Source organism: Amphiprion ocellaris, chromosome 23, assembly GCF_022539595.1.
Source record: "Amphiprion ocellaris isolate individual 3 ecotype Okinawa chromosome 23, ASM2253959v1, whole genome shotgun sequence".
Taxonomy (NCBI): domain Eukaryota; kingdom Metazoa; phylum Chordata; class Actinopteri; family Pomacentridae; genus Amphiprion; species Amphiprion ocellaris.
In genome coordinates, this window is record NC_072788.1 from 9,463,510 (window position 1) to 9,485,446 (window position 21,937).

The 21,937-nt window shown below is 38.4% G+C and overlaps 1 protein-coding gene across 3 annotated transcripts; it reads left to right on the plus strand.

The window, feature by feature from the left end:
• The first annotated feature begins 4,709 nt into the window (after positions 1-4,709).
• On the plus strand, positions 4,710-19,916 carry sepsecs (Sep (O-phosphoserine) tRNA:Sec (selenocysteine) tRNA synthase). 3 transcript variants are annotated; one of them, XM_023277830.3, is made up of 12 exons: positions 4,712-6,553; positions 9,045-9,160; positions 9,250-9,404; positions 10,244-10,362; positions 10,611-10,769; positions 11,057-11,210; positions 11,402-11,504; positions 11,631-11,760; positions 13,804-13,895; positions 15,692-15,785; positions 15,959-16,049; positions 17,997-19,916. In XM_023277830.3, exons 2-12 carry the CDS (start codon positions 9,047-9,049, stop codon positions 18,232-18,234), a joined length of 1,449 nt encoding a protein of 482 aa, XP_023133598.2. In that variant the 5' UTR covers positions 4,712-6,553; positions 9,045-9,046; the 3' UTR covers positions 18,235-19,916. The 3 variants fall into 3 exon arrangements, with proteins under 3 accessions (XP_035807572.2, XP_023133598.2, XP_054863806.1); XM_055007831.1 differs by lacking the exon at positions 4,712-6,553 and having other exon boundaries at positions 9,045-9,165; XM_035951679.2 differs by lacking the exons at positions 15,692-15,785; positions 15,959-16,049 and having other exon boundaries at positions 4,710-6,553.
• Positions 19,917-21,937: the final 2,021 nt, after the last annotated feature.

Consider the following 21,937-nt stretch of genomic DNA (forward strand, 5'->3'; position numbering starts at 1 on the left):
CCCACTTAGTGGAATCCTGAGATTTAGTCGTTCCTGTTCTTCTTGTCCTGACTGAACATACAGGACTTCGTTTAACCCTTTCATTCTCGAGTCTTCACATTTCGTGGGTCGACTTGCTTGAATAAATCCAAACACCGATGCAACCTACAGTTTCTATTTACAACACGGTTACCACGATAAACAAATGCTTTGCTGTACGTAATGGAAACGTTAACTGTGACAGCTCCCGTAAAGTTCTTTTTCACCCTTTAAAGTATTTGCTCTGAGGGAGTTGACAGGTGTGGCCGGAGTCGACACCTTCAGAGGTGAGTCATCCATGCCAAACGCACTGAAGTCAGCTGAAGGATTGTTGAATTGTTTGACAAGAAAGAATTGCGTTTTGTTCATCAGCTCAGACTCAAACAACAGTCAATCTGATGGCTTAAAACCGTCCGATGAGTGACTGAGTGAATTAATCTCTTCTGAAAGCTGAAAACTGGCATCAGCGATATGTTTTTATGTATATGAGAAGAAGCTGGATGATGCAATCTAAGGCCTTTAAAAGCCTAAAAAACTGAAGCAGGAGTTGTTACTCTGCAGAGAAATAGTCCCTTTGACCTTCATATTATTCTATATTCCCAGAGTTGATGTTAGTTTTGGTTTCATATGCTGTCAAATAGCGCCAATTCAGTGAGCTGCACCTTTTAAGAGTCAGAGGATAAATCTGAGATGACTCATGAGGGTGAAAAGTGACTTTTTTTTTTGCTTTAAATGTCAAATACTAATTTTTTTTAACCTTTTTCTCAGAATTTAGAGAAGAAATGTCTCCTTAACGTGTCTTATACAGTACTGCATTCAAAGCACAGAAGCTAAAGCAGTCGATTTGCAGAAAAAAACCTTATTTTAATATATATCACAAGAGTTGGTGTTATTTTTTAGCTTCGTATGCCGTCAAATACAGCCAAACCTGTGAGTCGCTCCCTCTACAAAGAGTCACAAGATAAATTTGAGATGACTAATGAGGAAGGAAAGTGACTTTTTTGGCATAAGTCAAATACTAGTTTGTTTTTTTACCATTTTGAGTCAGTTTTCTCAGAATTCAGAAGAGAAATGTCTCTTTAGTGGACATCTGAGTCGACTGAAACCTAACTTTGAGTCACATTTTTGGAGGGAAACTAAGCTGGATGGTGCAATGTAAGGCATAAAGAAGTCCTGCATTCAAAGAACTGAAGTAAAAGTTGTCAATCTGCAGAAAAAAAGTCCCAGTGAGCCTTAATTTATTATAAATTACTAGAATTGGTGTCAGTTTTAGCTTCGTATGCAGCCAAACCTTTGAGTCGGACCTTCTATGAAGAGTCATACAATGAATTTGAGATGACTAATGAGGAAGAAAAGTGATTTTTTTTGCTTTTTAAGTGAAATACTTGACCTTTTTTTAGCCTTTATGAGTCCGTTTTATCAGAATTTTGAGTGAAAATGCCTCTTTGATGAACATCTCAGTCAACTGAAACATAACTCGGGGTCACAGCTACATAATTTTGGGGGGAAAGTGAATCTGGACGGTGCAATCTCAGGCATTTAAAAAACCAAAGCACTGGAGCAAAAGTTGCCATTCTGCAGAAAAATAGTCACATTGGGCTTTATATTATATATATTAGTAATTGGTGTTAGCTTCTAAGAGTCGCACTCTCTACAAAGAGTCATATGTTAAATTTGAGATGATTAAGAGACTTATTTTTGCTTTTTATATTTTACACAATGTATATTTTTTTAACCTTTATGAGTCAGTTTTGTCAGAATTTAGAGGAAAAATGCCTCTTTGTTGAACATCTAATTCAACTGAAACATGACTCAGGGTCACAGCTACACAGTTGTGTCGGGAAAATAAAGCTGGATGGTGCAATCTAAAGCATTAATAAGTCCTGCATTCAAAGAATTAAACCAAAGGCAGTTGGTTTGGGGAAAAGTAATCACTTTGAGCTTTATGTTGATCAGCAGATCTGGTGATATTACTGTTAAATATGTTCAATCCTATGAGTCACAGCTTCTCCGAAGAGTCAGACGATCAATCTGAGGTGAATAATGAGGAAGAATAGTGACTTTTTTTTGCTTTATATGTCAAATACAAGATTTCTTTCTTTTTTTTTTTTTTTTTACCTTTTCTGAGTCAGTTTTCTCAGAAGTTCAGAGGAAAAAATGTCTCTTTGTTGAGCATCTCACTCATCTGAAACATAACTTGAGGTGTCAGTTTAACGTTTTTGTATTTTTCTTGTTCTTTCTTAAAATGTAAAATGTGCTAGTGGAGTAAAAATACATCATTTCTTTGTGAAATGTGGTGAAGTAAAACTATGAAGTAACTTTCTGGTGGGGCATAGATGCTCTATTGCTGATTGTTCTCCTTCATGATTCACTTCTTGGCCAACAGCTGATCTTTAAAACCAAAAAGAAAGAATGGAAGAAGGGTCCATCAGTAACATCTGCATCCTAGCATCTAGTGTGTTTGTATGGAAATAAAAAAATGTCCAGGGATGCAGTGATGATGCGTCCAGTCCTGGGCAACGACCACTTTCTGGTCTAGACGAGTTTTGAATCATTCTGTGATTCATTAATGAACCAGACCCTGCAGTCATTTTGTGTTCACATCAGCAAGTCTGATTTCTGTTGAACTGGGACTTTTTTGTTCTTGTCCTCATGGATGCATGTCGAGCTGCTGTCCTTCTTCTTTCAATACACTGTTGAAAATGACTTTACCGTAGAATTTCATGGGGATTTTCGAGGAGGAAGATTCTTCAGTCCTGACAGGTTTGGACGGATTTCTTCTTCCCCGGATCGCTCGCAGGATTGTCCTCCTCTTTAATTAGGCCAATGGGATTCCTCGTCAGCGCCCAAAGGTGCAACGCCAATCCTACAAACACACCTACTACGTTGTAAAAAAAAAAAATGGTGATAGTCATCTGCTGACACTGGCTTGCCACGAGAGAAGTGGGCGGCGGAAGGCAGACTTATCTCTTCCACCCTCAGCCGACTTCTTTTGCGCGCTGACGCCTGATGTCGGGACACTTTGGATCTACGACTGGACACAGAAGGACGTGGTGGGATTCCTGCTCCTCACACAGCAACAGGTAGATGTGATGACAAAGGGTTTTGGGGGCAGAGGCGTGTGGACTGGAGGGAATGGGGCCTCCAGTTGTTACATTTCATCCAAAATGAGCTCTCTCTCGGTGCGTCCTGGGACATTTTACGCGCGGTCCTAATGGGGCTGTATCGTTCTGGAACTAACCTCAAATCATCCGTCGACATATCAGGCACACTGTGTGTTTCTTCTGAAGGTATTTTAACACGGAATGTTCTTAAATTACCCACAAACCTGGAAGATCAGAGTGGATCTTCCTTTTCACCTCCACCTCTGGATGGATCTGAGCTCATTAATGGAGTGTGAAAAAACACCCAAACTGGGTTCAGGAAGGAAGGCAAGATGTTGGCATAGCTGTTGAGTTGAGAGCCCTGCTATGCCATCAAATTGCCATCTTTCTCTCCCCTTTGCAGCAAAAAAAACCCCAAAACGTGAGGATTATCTGCGTTTGTTTTCGAGCTACAGCTGTTTGTCACATCTGGACTTCTTTGGTTCCATCTTTGTGGGGCTTTTTTGAAATGTTAAATGATTAACCTGTGTGACACCTATAGAATCACACTACAGTTAGGTTATTTATCACAGGGCAAAATGATATAAATATATATTTTTATTTTAAAAATGCCCCTTGTGAGGAGTTTTGTCTGTAGATTTGGTAACATTTCACAAAACTGAGCTCTAAAGAAATTAAATCTCAATGTAAGGGAGTTTCTTGATGTGCAGATTTTTTTAAAAAAAACTGATTTTATGGAAGTCTTAAATTTATTTTGCATTTATTTATGTCAGTAATTTCATCCACATTGACAAAGCAACATTTTCTATCAATATCATGCGTTGTATTGACATAATAACCGGATAAAATGCAAAAGAACAAGTTTAAAATATCACTTATCCATTGTTGGAGAGTAACTAAATGCATTTTCTCAAACACTGCACTTAAGGACAACTCTTAGTTTTCTTTTAATATTTCCCATTTTATGTTGTTTACACTTCAGATGGAAATGTATTTTTCACTACATGTTTTTTTGAAAGCTGGGAGGACTAAAATATATCTTTCAAAACATATAATACATTATAAAATAGGGTGCATTTATATGTATTTTATTGCCTGGGATTATTTAAAATGAATAAAAAATTGCTCCATTCTGACTAAATGCTGCACACATGGACAGGTATTAGTGATACTAATCCTTTTTATATATATATATATATATATATATATATATATATATATATATATATATATATATATATATATATATATATATATATATATATATAAAACAGTAAAAATCTAAAAGGAGCGGTTCTGCATAATGTTAACTTGACTTTTGGTGATAGAAGTTGTGTATCTGTGCTTATTTATTCATTTGCAATTTATACATAAACTACAATTATATATATTTTTTTAAAAAATGCCATTTTATGTACTTATTTATTTGTCTTCTTGTTTTCTGCACCGTCGTCTCTGTGAGTCACTGAGCCTAAGTGTTCCCAGTTACGTAAAATAATGCAACCTTTCCGTCACCTGTTCATCTATTATAAATATTAATACATAATATATTACAAATAATTCTGATTAATAAGATTTTCAAGTGTCAAATTAAAGGTTTTTCTTTTGACATTATTTCCATCCTACATCCTTATCATCAGTGTGTGTAGCTGTGTAGATGAGAAGTTAGATGAGAATGAATGTTTATTAAATCTAACATCATTTTATTAATAAACAATGACTGCCTTTTTCAGTGGAATTCAATTTATTACTAATAATAACAATTCTAATAACAAAACAACACAAAAGCTATGGCAGCAACAGTGGACGAAAAATATGTTAAAAAAATAAATTACTATGCCATTCAAAAACTTTAAAAACAATGAAAATAATGGCAAACATCTGTAAAATAATTATATTTTATCTCATGTAAATGCAGCGTAATTTTGTGGTTACACGTTACTATTTGTAAAAACACAGATTTTTGATGTTAACAATGTGTAAAATTTTGGCCATTTTTTTCACAGTTAACATGCGAATTAATAGTTTTGTTTTGTTATTTTTTTGTCAGATATTGACTGTAATTAAATAAAATAGGAAAAATCTATGAAGTAACAGTTTAAAGCAGATTTACCATTTTCAGCCCTTAATATGCATAACTTCATTTTTCAAGTCACAGCAAGTATCTGTAAAATTATTTGATTGTTAATATCTTCTGTTGATTTAAACTGTATATAATTATACAGTCAGATATCGCAAAAGAACAAATCACCATTTATAAAAGTACTTTTAAAAGGTACATGATTGATATATATTTTTTGGCCTGATAGGATGTAATTGAAGACTTTTGTCTTGTCTGTAATTTAACAGATTTAACATTTGTAACATGTCGAACAGCATTCTAGTTTTTGTGTATGCAAATACACACGGAATGACAATAAGCAAGCCTGAACAATAACAGTCAGTAATTTAAAAATACTGTTAAAACCTGTTTTATAAAATATTTTACAGTGTTTTGAAGTATTTGGATAATACTCAATAACAGGAATTTGAACATTAACACAATATATATGGCATTATATGTAGACATGTGAGAGATTGTGTGTGTGATTGTTTGCCCAGGTTATTTACTGTCCCTCAGGCTGTGGCAGGTTGACACATATTTGGCAGTTACATATTAAAAAAATATAAATATATAATGGATCTGGATATAGATTAGACTATTTGTATATGATGGATATAAAAATGCTTCTTCTTTGGCAAGTGTTTTTCTTTTTCAGAGTTTGTTACAGTGTTTTAAACCTGAAATCAGAGAGTTATTACAGTAAATGTTCCTTATTTCATTGAATGTTTAAATTGAAGAAGGCGCTCTGTAGCACCTCATATTCTTCCTTTATTTTTTTGATTGCTATGATTTTTTTTAGATGTTCTCTTCCAAAACCAGAAAATGCACTTTAAAATTCTATTACATTTTTATCTCCTTGATTTGTTTCTATCATAGATTTCTGGTGAAATTTCAATGAATAATGAATCTTAACACTGAGGAAATTGGGGTTAATTAAATTATGGAAATTATATGTAATCAAAACCATATATTGTTAATAATGTGTTCTTTAATCATATATTATAAAAAATTTGCAGAGAAATAAAATAAAATAAAATGTTGATACTAAAACGACAACATTTTCCATAAAAGTCAAAGCAGACAGGTGTTCTACAGGTTACGTGTTTGTTAGTTCTGTGTTTTGGATTCGGCATTTTCCGGCAACACTTCCGGTTTCGTCTGTCCAACCGGGTGACGGCAACGTTGGTCACGTGATCTGAGCTCAGCGGTCATGTGACCAGCCGTGAGCACCACTTTGCTTCCATGCTTCTTCCTGCTGCAGCTGCCTGACTTCATGCCTGCTTGGAGGCAGTTTGACCTTCGGAGAGCTTTTAATAAAACCCGTGAGGTAAGAAGATACATTTTTAAATACCAACGCAAACCCTGCTGAAGCTACACCGTGTTGTTCGTACCGTGAAGCATTAGCTTAGCTTAGCCTCCTGCTACTGTGGTGAAGATAGTCACACGTGAACCAAACTTTCAGGTAATTAATTAGAGCCACGTTTGTCTTCTGCAGTCGATAAGTGGTGTAACATTAGTTTATTATGTAGTTTTCCTCAGCTGCTTCTCTCTGTTGCTTTGCTGTTAAACTATCAGTAAATGAAGGTAACAGACACTATTAACGTATGAAAGAGAATCAGTCAGTTTTGTTGCCAGGTAGATTTTCACATAAGAGGAGTTTGATGTGGCTCATTTACAGAATTACAGTAAATGCAGACAAGTGGGGAAATGTTTAAAGAAGAATAGAAAGATTTTTAGAAAGGAAGTGTTACAAGTCACATAAACAGAAAGTTTCGCAAGTCTGAGGGATTTTAAGTAACACAAAGTGATATAAACATTGGCAGTGTGCAAGAAAGTGCATCTTACTGGTCTGAGAATGTGCAAAATTACATAGTATATGTTGTAAACAACTTAAGATGTGCAAATGATAATAATAATTTTATTCATAAAGCTTTGTGTTCACACACTAACTTAGTGGATGACTACATTTTGTCATAAAAATGCTTCACTGAGGTTGAAGCCATGTATTTCCAGGAGTGTCATTGCACCTTGTTTTGTCAAAAATAAACACAGGTGACTAAACAACAGCCTGCAATTAATTAGACAAACCATTACAGACATTGTTAGGGTCCCAGCAGACTTTATTCATTCGTATGTATTCAACTTTTATTTAAACTTAGATTGCATTGATGTATGAAGGCCTGGTTTACAATGTAGCCAAGCAAGAAAATAACAGATGTAGGCAAGCAAATAATAAACTTGGATGAGAATAAAATATTAAAAAACAAAGTTAGAAAAACAATAAAAGCATTAAATAGAGGATATATAGTTTCATTGAAAATGATTCAAATAACACAAGAACAGCTGCAAGTAAAATGAAATGGCTGAATTTGCCCTAAGGATAAAGATGAGTCAATATTCAGATGGTTCTGCAGGTTATTCCAGGTTGCAGGTGCACAGCGAAGTGAAGCTTGACATTAAAAGTTCAGTAAAAACACCCAGCACCTGCAGTGCGATGAAATCATTTGAGCATGTTCGTTAAGGACCCACATTCAGAGACAGCCAAGTAATATCAGGGGGTAAAAAAGTATTTATAAGTACTTAAAATCCAGTGTCTGTCACTTTACAGAATGTGGGAGCAACCACCCTCATTAAAACCAAAAGTTATTTCGGCGTTACCTCAATATAATATTCAACATTAATATCACAATGAGTACAAGCCAGCTGGACTGCAGGTTATAAAACTTTGTGTCTTGGAATTAAGCTTATTCATGATGATTTACAGCTATTTATATATAAAAGTACACCTTGAAAATGCTTGTTTTCATCAGTTTTACTTAATTTACTATTAAGTAAAATTGATAAAACGCCTTTTGAATAGTCTTATCAACTGTAAAGTACATTTGTAACCCTTTGATGCATAGACCACATGAGGAGATACCCATTTTCCATTGGATTTGGGTCACTTTTGACCCAGGTTATGCATCAAAGGGTTAAGGGCTTTAATTTGGATCAGAATGACCCATGAATACGTCCAGTGATATTTTCATGAAAGTATTATTACTTTTGTAAAAAGACAAACAGGCCAAACAACCAACACTGCAATACACGTAGTGATATGTGTATGTTCAGCTCAGTTTCTGTCACATACAGGGTTGTTTCTGACACTTTCTAAGAAATCTTTTCACAGTTTTCATCTTCATATATGCTTAAGCCCTCTTTCTTCAGTTACTTGCTGTCATTTCTGTTTAATAAATGTGAATAAAACGTGTTAAAGAGGCACTCCTACAATATATTATTTGGGTTTCAGAGGGTGAGGAGACTTGACAAATATTAACACATCAAAGAAACCGAGGATAAATGGTTTACAATCAAATCAGCAGGGTCAAGTTTATGTTGACTATTTCGTGCCTTCTACAGGTCAAACTCTCGGGCCCCACATTTGCCACAATACAACAAAAAAATCCTCTTTTTTGAGTCTCCTATTGCTTATAAAGACATGTTAATAATTGTCCTTAGAATTGTAAGCTGATGACACTGTCAAAGGTTGATAAAAGTTCAACTACCTCTAAGCAACAGACCGAGGAGCCGAAAATAAATTGAACTAATGCCAATAAAGCAGATGAAGGCTTAAGCACAATATAAAAGAGCCTGGTATCTGCTGTCCAAAATGTAATTCAAAAATGACCATTAAGGGGACTGTGGAAGTTATGACAAGAATATGTAAATTGCCCAGATTTTGAGCCTCCTTCAACTACAAAAAACTTATTAGAGCTCTTGGGTGGACAAAACTGTATTATGTTTTGTTTCATGCTAACATGAAGCTCTGTGTTTGACAGAGATGAACAGTGAAAACTTGACCCTGAGTGAGAAAATAGTGTCTCCGTCGTACATTCGACAGGGTTCTCAGGCACGTCGTACCCATGAGCAGCTCATCAGACACCTACTGGAGCAGGTAAGGTCAGCGTGTACTTTTATGTTTCCTCTCAAAAGGTCGCTGCAGACCCATCCCGTTGTTCACATTGTGCGTTTGTGTGTTTACAGGGTAAGTGTCCAGAGGAAGGATGGAGCGAAAGCACCATCGAGCTCTTTCTGAACGAGCTGGCTGTGATGGACAGCAATAACTTCCTCGGCAACTGTGGTGTCGGCGAGAGGGAAGGCCGGGTGGCGTCCAGCCTTGTGGCAAGACGACATTACAGGTTTGAGTTTGTCAGCATTAGAGCCTGATCCATACTGGATATGTGAGGAAAGTTCTATAATAGTTGGTAGTTCTCATAGCTAGATTTGCCATTTTCCCACAGTTTTTCAGGTACTTGGCAGATATATTTTTACATGAATTTTGTAGATTTGGGCTGCCTGAGTTATTCGATCTGGCTGTATGTTTTCTGTTGTAATTCTGCAAAAAGAATTTAGCACTGATGCCTGTTGGTCTCACTGAGTCACAGAAGTTGATGGCTGTGTGATCGGCTGATTAGTTCCACGCTGCTCATCACAGACACGGAGAGAGTTTTCTTCCTGAAGGGGGTGTGGACAGCAGAATCTTAGTTGTACTGAAAGCTACAGACGTTCTAGAACAGGACTAAAACCAGGAGTTTTACAGAACTGGTGAAATTATCCATCTTTGTCCCGTGTTGAGCAGAAAATTTGAAAAGGTGAAAATGTGAGATTTGAGTAATTTGCTTTGTGTTAAGTGTGACATTGCATTCTTGAGTGGATGGATTTTTCTCTTGTCATGGAGATAGCTCATGTGCTATCATTTCTGAATTTCCACATTTGCTGCAGGTCATATTATCTAAAGTGAGCTATCTCTGTCTTATGTTAGGACTTCTGTCATGTCCATTTTATGTTTATTATTGACCAATGTAGCCACTAATTTTGTTTAAAATCGCCTCATGTAGTGATGTCTTGATCAGGCTGTTCCTCACATATTTGGAACATAAATCTTGCCATGCACATCTGATCTTCTGACTTATGAAATATCAGTTTTGCATGTCAAAGTTTAGGAGTTCCTGTTGTGACATTCAGCTGTTTTGTGTAGGTTGATCCATGGCATCGGTAGGTCAGGTGACATCGCTGCCATTCAGCCTAAAGCTGCAGGATCCAGTCTCCTCAACAAACTGACCAACTCAGTTGTGCTGGACATCTTGAGACTTGCAGGTGTGTACATGTTATTAGTTTAATATTAAGTATTCCTCCAAAATGATGTCTTTTGTTACTTGTTCAGGACACTGGACCATACTAGATACAAAATAAAACGGAATATCAAAGGTTTAGGATAAGTTAAGATTACATTGTTTAAATTAGAGTTGAAATGTTTGCAGTGTAGGCATTCTTTTTGAAAACTTAGTAAAACCTAAACTTGATGTTCAGCATGTGAAGTCTAAGCGCGCTCTGTCCTCCAACAGGCGTCCGGAGTGTGGCGAGCTGCTTTGTGGTTCCCATGGCGACAGGAATGAGCTTGACTCTGTGCTTCCTGACCCTCCGTCATCGGAGACCCAAGGCTCGCTACATCATTTGGCCTCGCATCGACCAGAAGTCCTGTTTCAAATCTATGATCACAGCAGGTGATGATATGACAGTAATATCCGATGTCTTGTCAGCCTTGCATCCTGTTCACAAACTGAGCAGGTGTTTGAAACATGGGAGACGGTAGAACCTCAGTATTGATGTTTCCATTAAATTTTTTTTCATAGCACCATGTGAAATGTCTTTACTAAACAGAAATAATAATGCTAAGACTGAATCTTTTCACTTTCTGTTGTCCTTTTAAAGTAAATCCATCCATCCAACATGTGAGCGCTGGTCACAAATGTGTTCTTTCCTCATAGAAAAGACTTGATTGTTTTATTAGGCTTTGAACCAGTAGTTGTGGAGAACGTTCTCGAGGGCGATGAGTTGCGGACGGACTTGGAAGCAGTTGAACGCAAGATCGAGGAGCTCGGAGCCGAGAACATCCTGTGTGTTCATTCAACTACATCCTGCTTTGCCCCGCGGGTCCCTGACAGGTAATACTAGCTTATATTTGTGCCCTTCGGCTTTCCAAGATGTCACATGAGGATTGTTATCAATGGCAATCATTTAAACTACTTACCTGTCATATTTTTCAAATGAAGATGATGTAAGCTGCTTACTTTGGAAGTGTGGATATACAGTATGCATCATTTCTAACAGGAGTGTTTGTTATACTGTGCTGCAGGCTCGAGGAGCTGGCTGCTGTGTGTGCCAAACACAACATTCCCCACATCGTCAACAACGCATACGGAGTACAGTCGTCCAAATGCATGCACCTCATACAGCAGGTACCAGCTACTCATTCCAATGTGCTTTTCTTGCACTTGCAGGAAAAAGTGATTTATAAGCACCTTTGTGTTTCTCAGAGGCGACCGATTCGGTGGTTGCTCACATCTTTTCTTGTCTTTCATCAGGGGGCTCGTGTGGGAAGAATTGACGCCTTTGTACAGAGCTTGGACAAGAACTTTATGGTTCCAGTAGGTGGTGCCATAATTGCAGGTTTTGATGAGTCCTTCATACAGGAGATAAGCAAGATGTACCCCGGTGAGTGTGAACAATACAGAGGCTGAGCTCTTTCTTTTTATTTTTTATTTAATAAATACATAAGTAGATTAATGACAGTCATAGAAATCTGATTGAAGGACACAGTGACAAACCTTTGAAAATGTACTCCACATTCCAGATCACATTATTTTTCTTTTTTGCTTTAACCCTCCTGTTGTCCTCGTTTATGGGCACCAAAAAATATTGTTTCCTTGTCTGAAAAAAATCCAGAAATTCAGCAAAAAAATTCCCCAAATTTCTGAAAATTTGCAAAGCTTTCAGGAAGAAAATTCCAATAATTCCTTAAAAGTTCCCCTTAAAAGTTTTATTTAAAAAAAATCCCCCAAATTTGGAAAGAAAATTCTTGTAAATGGTTTCAAAAAATGAGTAAAAATCTTCCAAAAAAATCCTCAAAATATCTAAAGTGATTACATATATATCAGTAAAACTTCTAATATCTTCTTTAAGAACATTCACAAAAAAATCAACCAAAATCCAGCGAATTTCACTGGATTTTGGTAGATATTTTTGTGAATGTTCTTAAGAAACATTTTTAACATTCCTTTTTTTCACCAAAAAATGTTCAAAGATTTCCCAAAAATGTTGAAAATGTGGACATCAGAAGTTTCACTGTGAAAATATATTTTTTCCCACATTTTCAAACTTTAAAACGGGTCCATTTTGACCCGCAGGACGACACGAGGGTTAAGTACATACTACAGATGCCTCAACAAACTACATCTTGCTTCATGCAATATGCATACGACTGGGACATACTACACCACAATACTGTGCCTTAAACTTGCATAATGCAGCTGTCATTTTTTTGTGTGTTCTCAGTAGCATAAATTTATTTACACTGTTTCTATTTATATGGGACATAAATGGGCAGAGAAGCATGCAGGCTTGCAAAATCCAGCTGGTGTCTTTGGTATACTATATTTAGCACAGTATGTATTGGAGCATACTAAATCTTTCTCTGACATACCATATATTATAGTAGTATGGCTATTAGAATGCACCAGTTGTCCAGAATGAGGAAAAATATGATTTTAAAGGATAAAGGTGGCAGTTTATTATACCAAAACCAACTTGTCAGTGTTGCAGCACTTGCCTACCTTTTCAAAGAGGAGTCTATTAAGTTTCTGTAGCGTTCTGTGTTTCATTTTCTGTAGCAGATTTGCTGTGAGGTCTTACAGCATCAGGATAGTCTATGTGGGGTTCAAAATCAACTACAGTGGCCGTGTTTGTCCCAGTGAAGGAACACGTCACACAGAGTGAATCAGTGATGTGATTTATTAATATTTCTTCTAACAATAGAAAATAAAATACACAAGGCTTGATACTCATTGATAAAGTGAGTTTTTGTGGTGGTGTTTTTATGTGATTTCGTAACAGTAAGAAAATAGAATTAGTGCCTTGTGGTTATAAACTTCCATAATGTTCCTGAGCTATAGTATTGAATCATAGCAAGAAAATGTTTTGAACATTTTTCTGAAATTTTGTAGCAATTATCACATGAATTTTTGAATCATTCACAGGTCACAGTGGCCTTTATGTTTGACCTTTTCCACCAAAATCCAATCTGTTTGTCGTGGAATCCAAGTGAGCTTTTGTGCCACATTTCAAGAAATTCCAAGACATGAGAACAATCTAAATGACAGAGAATCTGACCAAGCATTCTCTGTCAGCTTTTGATGCCTGACAGTTTTTGATACTCTGTCCTATAGGCACATTTTTGTTTGTACTCAAAAAGTATTCAAATTCAATCCCTACCTCTGAGCTGTCAGCTGTGGCGATACAGTTTCAGATTTTCTCTTTTGTCAGGCCACTTCTGAGCTGGAGTCCTACACACTCAGAGAAAAGTGACACCAGGTTTGCTGTATACATGCAGAAAAGGCTTCACCTTTACAGATTATAAAACATTATTTTATTGCTAAAAAGTTAAGATAAGAGTGTATTGTCATGCCTCTAATCTAGTTTTCACAGGGAATTACTATTTTAGCTGACTGACAAAATCTCTTGTTGGCCTTGTGTGTCCAGGGCGAGCGTCGGCTTCACCCTCCCTTGACGTCCTCATTACCCTTCTCACTCTGGGTGCCAACGGCTATAAGAAATACCTGTCAGAAAGAAAGGTGAGCACATCACTTCTTTTGAGGCTAAAAATAACTCCTTACACTCGGGTGTGATGTCTGCTGGATGCTCTCAAATTAGCATAAGAATATGAATTTGCATAAAAACACTGCAGCCATGCATCAAGGTGAGTCTGGGTATGTTTCCCATGTGTCTCGTTTCAACATCTTCCCCCTAAAAATGGCAACAACGACTGTTACATAAGTTGTATTGAGTTGCAGTCGATGACATGTTATGAGTGTTTGTTGCTTCAGCTGCATTCGGACTGAGGATGAAGGCTTGAGCGAGCAGCAGTGAGCTTTGTGGAGGGAAGAGTATGCTATAGCAAGATAAAATTGATCCAGAAGTTTCAGAAAACATCCCCTGGTGGCTCGCTGCTTTAAAGCAGACTTGCTCACAATGCAGCATTCCCCTCTTTAAATGGTAGGCACTGCAGCATTCTCACACCTCTGAACTGCTGTACCATAAATGTGCTGTACCCAGGCTAAATCTGTTTCTCTTGATGCTCTTACCACACGAAGACTCAAATATTTCACCCATCTTTCATCTGCAGAAGAAAAGAGGTTGCATTCTTGTTTTCTGGCATTCTGTATTAATGAGATCCCTTGAAAACGCACTACCTAAGGGGCTCGTATCTAAAAATGACACTTGGGATGCTGCACAGACCCAAAATACCATGTGTGAAACCTCTGTAGCAGAAATATACATCTAGGAAATTCCTCTGGCCTCTCGCATGACCCGACACCATCAAGGTTTATTGATTTCTCTTGGTCCGCTATATGCATAATTAATGTACAGAAGCAGTTTTTCCATAGTGTCTGCAAAACTGAGAGAGTTCCTCACATCTCTCCAGGGGTCACAAGCTTTGAATAATTCAGACAGTCTATCTGTTGAGGTTCATTTACAGTGTTTAGAAAATGTCTATATGTTGAAAAGAACCAACGGATAGAGTGTGTGTGTCCTTACTCCTTTTATTTTTCGCTCATCACACACACCAACTTATTGTCTGCAGCGTCGTAGCCATGCACTCTCTCCACCGACTGCACCCCGCCTCCTCCGGGATAGCAAAGTTGCCCTTTGTTATTAGAGAACAAGGGACACTTAGAGACACTTGACATCATTGAAACGCTGTTTGTGTTTGGCTCTTGACAGAGAAAATATTTTCCTTCTTGAAGCTTTCAAACTGGGAAAGTATGAGTCAGCAGAGTATGCTGAGAAACACACCCACTGTTGCAGAGAGCAGATCCTTTAATGTGCAGCGCTTCACTGGGGAATCTGGTGCTAGTAGCCGGCAACAAAAAAAAAAAAAAAACACTGCGATTTGTTGTTGTGTGGCTTCTGGGCTCGTCACATCTGTGCCCTGAAACCCTTCGCCTCCATTCAGTCGCCCTGAACTGAACACTTTGTCAGCATATTTTAAACACATGGATGTCGAAATCTGGGGTTAAAAGCTTGTATTCTTCTTCTCCTGCCCCTAATTGATCCCAGAGGTAGATGTGGGATGCAGACAAAGATGCAGGAGGTGAACATACCGCTTGTACTGAGGCTTGGAGGGAAACGTATGGATAGAGGCAGATATGAGAGAGAGCGAAGGGGGGAGGGAAGGGTTTGGACCAGTGTAGATTTGCATGATGAGCAAAAAAAAAAAAAAACACCACCAAGGCTGCTGCTGTTAAATACAGACTGTGGCAGTGTTTAAAAGGAGCATTGTGCTACTATTTATAGTTCTTTTGTATGGCCCCTGCTCCCTCTTGTTCTGTCTCTTCATGCCTTCTGTCTGTGTGTGCATGGCTTGCAGGAGATTTATTCGTTTCTGGCTCAGGAGCTGAAGAGTCTGGCTTCTGCACACGGCGAGAGATTGCTTCACACCCCACATAACCCCATTTCGCTGGGTAAGCTCGATGTGCTGATTCCAGACCAGCAGGTCCCCCCACACTGTCACGTACTTTGGTTTATTTGTACTGGTGGAAGTCATCTTTCTGACCTTGTGTTTGTGCGTTTCCTTAGTCTCGGTTATTTCGTGAGATCTTTGTGTGTTTGTGTGTGTTGGGTGTCCCTCCTGCAGCCATGTCTCTGGATGGTCTCCAGGCCGAGAGCGACAAGGCGGTGACTCAGCTCGGCTCCATGTTGTTCACCCGACAAGTGTCAGGAGCCAGGTATGAATGCTTTGAAAGGGCGATTGAGAGGAGAGGAGACATAACATGGAGTTAACAAAAGCCAGAAATGGGTTTGAGGGGATGCGCCATGTTTTGCGAAACAAAATGTCCAGTGGAAATCAACAATCAGGCAGATGGATCTGGTGAATATGGCCAAATGGAAACTACTTTAGGAGATTAGACGGCCCATCTTATCAGGCTGTTTCCATTACTATCCAGAGTGATGCTGTCTCCACTGGGCCAGCTGGCACAAGCTGTGACGCACCTTTGATAGCCATGTTGTTGCTCCCATTGGTAGCGTTTTCTTTCCCAGCAGCAGAAGGAGGATTTGTCAGTTTTCACTCTTGCCTTCTGCCTACAGGTACAGAACATAAATACAGGGTCTACATTAATACAGAATTGGAAGTTGTGGGGGGGTGGGGGACCTTGGGAGACCATCTAAATATTTTAAATATTCAGGATAAATCATTTATTTAGGTCATTCTGTCAGGATTGTTTTGTGTTGTTCAGATTTTATAGGCTCAATTGTATTAAAAAAATATTAAAGGAATAGCCCATTCTTTACTTGCTTTCTACTAAGTGAAGATTTTTCCAAGGTCAGAGCATGCAGTTTACTTTTTTCCCCTCCTATCTCTGTAGCATCCTCGATGAGAGACATTCGAGGTTTATGCTTCAATGACACACATTAATCATAATCATTTGTAGCTCTTTCATTAACTGAAGTATTCTCAGTGCCAAGCATGACTGTTGTGGGTGTGGGCTGGCTTTTTTTTCCCGCACATCAACGATGAGCTTTTCTCTGAGTTAGATTAATAGAGATCTACATCTTATTACAGTGCATTTCTCTACCATAATGGCCTCTCTCGTGCACATACTCCTATTAGCTGGCCAGTAATTGATTTCACATTAAAGTGAGTCTAAACTGCGCTGACAGTGGTGAAACCTTGCCAGATTTGACAAGCACACGTATTGTTTACAATATTACAGAGGTCGACTCTTTAAAACCAACTACAGTTCAAAATTGTACCAATTTTTCAACTTCCTATCCACCTCTGAAACACTATTATAGTGATGGAACCATAGAAGGACAAAGTACAGACAGTTTGTTTCTTAATGCTTGTTTTTACAATGTTGTATTGAGTCAAATATTTAGCTTTAATAGTAGGTACGTTTTAGCTAAATCAGAACTGTAAAAATAAGTAACTGTAAGGTTTCCCAGTCCGTTCAAAATCCGTTACTGTCATAGACTGTATGAAAGAAGTGGACGTAGCCCTCATGACTCCACCCTCTGCTTTGTGGACGACCATTTTGAAGCTTTGGTTTCGATATATGGCTGTTAAATATTACAATTTTGGAGTTAGAGTTGTATTAAGTTATCAGCTAATGCTACTGCTAGCTAGCTGGCTAACTTAGTTAGCAAGAGGTATCTGCAATTCACATTAGTAGTTAGATTTGTTAAGATGCTGTGTCCTTTTCTTTGGTTATAAGCACCAACTTGTGGTTTGCATATTAAGTACACAGATAATGGCAAATATGCATATTCAGTGAATTAAGATCAGAAACCATTGAGAAAATACACGTTTACATCCTCCAAACTACTGCTCAGTCACTTCCATATGCTCCCAGACGTGAGTCAAGCCTCCAACATCCCTGTCTTCGAGGCTGAATATCTATTTAATGATGGAATTTATTGCAGAAGGGCCACCAGGATGCTAATCAGAAGGCGTGAATAAAGCTACATGCATCATTATGAGTTGTGGGAAACATGCATTTACTTGATCTTTCATGAGAAAGTTTGACGCTTTTTGAATGGGAATCTGGAGCCTGAGTGGCCGCCAGTGGTATTACACCTCTGAATTGGTTTTCAGACCTGGTGATTACATCAAACTTCTATCTACATTCTCTAATCATTGAGCTACATTACTCTTGTTCTCATTCATGTTTTAGGGTAATTCCACTGGGCAAAGAGCAGACCATAAGCGGACACACATTCCGCGGGTTTATGTCTCACTCGGAGTCGTACCCGTGTCCTTACCTCAATGCTGCCTCGGCTGTTGGTATCACTCGAGAAGACGTGACACTGTGCATGAAGAGGCTTGACAAATGCCTGAAGGCTCTGAAGAAAGAGGGAAATGCAGTGAAAAATGGTTCCCCATTGAACCAGGAAGTCGCAACTGGAGAATGACTGAGCTGAAATAGGAAAAGTTGGACCGTCTGCTGCTGGTACTTGCTTCTCTCCTGATTTGGACTGTGTGTACGCACTCTGGAAGACGCTTTCTGACGGATTACCAGTCCAGACATTGTAATAAGGTCAATGCCTGGTGACAGCTGGCAATGGAGCTGTGTGCAGATGTTCATTACAAATGAAAATGACACAAGCTGATGTCACTGATTAATTCCCTCCTCTGTGAAGGTGTGCTAATTAGTAAATATTATGAGGACAAAACCTGCATGCAAATCCTGCTTAGGAGCATATGCTCAGAAACCACTGATTTAAAGTTAGTGTCCACAGAGGCTGTTGATGCATTATTGCCTATCTATGTTTAAAAAAAAAAAGCTTTACTTGATTGTATTCCAAATAGATTACTGAGAAATTGTCTTTTTTTTAAAAATTAAAGCCTTTTGATCTCTCAGAAGTTCCGTCAATGGATGAAATATGGTGGAAATGAGCCAATTTTTGAGTTTGAAAACTGATTGTTCTCTTTTTGTAGCTCTTACTGAAAGTGCATTCTATTTTTGGAATACATTAGGCTTTTCCATTCATTGATAGATGAAATAATATAGCTTGTTAATGTAGTATGTTGTGCCTCGTCTCCTGCAGTGTGTTGTAATACGATCCAAATGCTGCTGTGCCATTAACTCTGTCTGAACCCTGTAGATTGTATTAGCTCCTTTTATTTTCAGGCTCTGGAGCAGATCACAAGGAACAGATAATCAATGAAGTACACCGAACATACATCACATCTGTTTTTAGTGAAGGAGATGTTCACCATGAGTCTGGATGCGACATTAGCCAGTTAAGACCTCTAGTTTTTCTGTCATGCTTCTAAAACTGACTTTTAATCACACAAGTCTTCACTCATGTTTGCACATTTCAGCAGATTTTTCCATTTTTTTTTCTTATTCCCTCTGCTCTACTGTCTCAGTCATTATTAAACAGAGCAGGTAGGACCCTGAGGCACTATATAGACTCCTCCCAAGGCCTCTCTTACTGATGACTAATCTATATTTCCATAATGCACTGTCCATGTTCTTCCTGCGCTGTCCCCTTCATCTTCTGTGAATTATCAAGCTTGATGGTGCGTCTTCACAAGTTCAAACCCCTCACACATGCCTCAAAACAGAAAGCAAGCACCAGCTGTCATAGTTTCTGCAGGAGCCCAGGTGTGCAGTGATATAATGTATGCAGTCAGCACATGTTGTTGGGTTTTTCAGCTGCAATTAGTAATGCAGGTCAGCGTGCATGTCTTGCAGAAAGCAACAGCAGAACCAATCCACCCAGCAGCCTTTGAAAATGGGCCGGACTCGCATAGATAAGGCTGCTGTATCAGCACACTTTCACTGTTCCCAAGCTGTACTGAACCATTAACAAAACATAGTGGAAAAACACCGTGCGGTGTGACGGCGCCGCTACAATGCAGCACTGGCTTCCACAAAAGAGCTATTTCATGAACGCTGGTTTCCTTTGCAGGCCCCAAAAGTCGCACCTCATCAGCCAGATTTAGGAAATGATCGAATGCGGGTGGTTTTAATGACTGCTTTTGAATGCGGTACAGAGTGTTTGATTTATGTACTGAAGTAGCTGCCTTTAAATATGCACAACTAGTGAAGAAATGCTGCCTTCATTTCCATGAGACTGAAAACACATTTTGTCTTTTCCCTCTCGCTTTATTCCTTGTCACCAGTTTGCTGTGTTTCTCGTCTTTTTGCTGATGTTGCAGAGTTGCCGTGGGAATCAAGAGACTTTTTATGTAACTGGCAAGTTTTAAAGGATCCCTAGTATTGATCAAGTCTGCTGCAGTGTTTGAATAGGAAAAGAGCTCCAGTGCACAAGGCATGACACTGTCTTTTTCATGCAAAGTAATCAGTGTGAAAGTTGTCCTCATGTTAAAAAGGCAAAAACCAACCTGCTGCCTCTTGTTTACCTTCATGCCTGCTTTTACAAGTATCCCTGCTGGCTCTCCTCTCTCTCCACACTCAATCATAAGTTTAAGTACCCTGGGGATGTTGCTGGATGACAAATGGCCCTTCGCTTTGGGCTCCGGCAACTGCCAAGAGGAGTTCAGTGTTGATAGAGTGCCAGAGTGGAACAGAAGGGGCCACAGATTTGCAGACTGGTACTAAAAGGGCCACAACAGATGTAATATTCCTCTGAGGAAAAAGTAAGTACACCTCTGGCCTTAGAAGCATTTATGTATTGACTCCATTAGGAGAAATACCTTCTTGAGTCATTCTTCGTTGGTCTGTGACATTGGCTTGTTGAAATGTTTTATTCCTCTGTGCAAACTTTCTTCATCTGCAAGATGTTTGAGGGCTTATGTGCCCTTCAGTTTCCCCAACAACATTTCAGTGTGACTCAAATCTAAGCTTTGAGAAGGCCATTCTATAACCTTCTGTTTGTTTTTCTTGGATCATACCTTTGTTGATTTGCTGTGTGCTTTTGATCGTAATCCCACTGAAAGGTCCACTTCAGGTTTAGCTTCACTTCTCGACAGATGGGCTCTTCAATTGCTCTTTGATATGATGCAGAATTCATAGTTGAATCAGTGACTGCAAGCTGCCAGCGAAGCAAACCCAAACTATATTTGTCAACAAAAGTTTCCATACACTTGTAGAGACCAAATGTATCATGGTGTTGTTGAGTTTCCAATGGCTCCTATATCTCAACATTTTTTTTAATGATGAAACCATTGTCAAATGTATGCATACAGCAACTTGAATCATCAGTTTTGGTGTTGTAGCAAGCTGTGTTAATCAGATTTTCTTAGTGCCATGGCCTCTTAACTTCTTATAAGTGATTACAGTTGGCTACAGCTGGTGACTCACAGAGTCAGTTGATACAGGGCCCATAAGATACATGTGACACTTCAGTGTCTAGTCTAAGGAGCTCAACAAAGGTCTGAAAAAGCATATCATTGACTTGAACCAGTCAGGAAAGTCAACTGGAGCCATTTCAAAGCAGCTATAGATCCCAAATGTGCATGGTACTGCTGTGCCACTGCCATTATCAGAAAGAAAACACAAACTATTATCTTTGGCTGAAAGACAACTGGTTGGGATGGTCAAGAGTCCAAAAATATGTGGAGGAGAGAAGATGAGGCCTTCAACCCCAAGAACATCATAGCTACCATCAAGCATGGTGGTGGCAGTATTATGCTCTGGGACTCATACCAACCACTTCACAGCTGGTATTGGCTTCTGTCTTTGGTCTGCACCTATGTGTCTACGTCAGTGTAGCCAAAGAACTATTATAGATTTCTCTATGTGGAAGTAAGATCCAGTGTAAGCTCTTAAGTTACCATTTATTTATATGTAATTCATCTGTTAGTATTCAGATGCTTACATGTTTACTGCACTTACTTAATTTGCAGGTTTGATTGACCAGATTTACAATAATGTGAGACGTGGATTAACATCAGAAACAGAGGAATTAGCAGATGTAAAAATATAGATTTTTGATGTTGACATTAACAGTTTTGCCCCCCCCCCTTTTAAATAAATAAATAAATAAATACAGTTAACATGGAAATGAATGCACTTTTTCCCCTTGTGATTTAGCTAGTTTTTTTTAAATCTGTAATTTAACAAAACAGGAAAAATCTATAAAATGACAGCTACAAAATAAAATTTTTTCAAGCCTTAATATACATCTTTTGTCCATATAATTG

Excerpts from the sequence above, each read along its gene's own strand:
- sepsecs (XM_023277830.3), top strand. The coding sequence starts at position 9,047 with ATGAACAGTGAAAACTTGACCCTGAGTGAGAAAATAGTGTCTCCGTCG. Across the intron at positions 10,770-11,056 it reads CAAATCTATGATCACAGCAG|GCTTTGAACCAGTAGTTGTG; the intron begins GTGATGATATGA and ends TTGTTTTATTAG. Across the intron at positions 13,896-15,691 it reads AATACCTGTCAGAAAGAAAG|GAGATTTATTCGTTTCTGGC; the intron begins GTGAGCACATCA and ends CATGGCTTGCAG.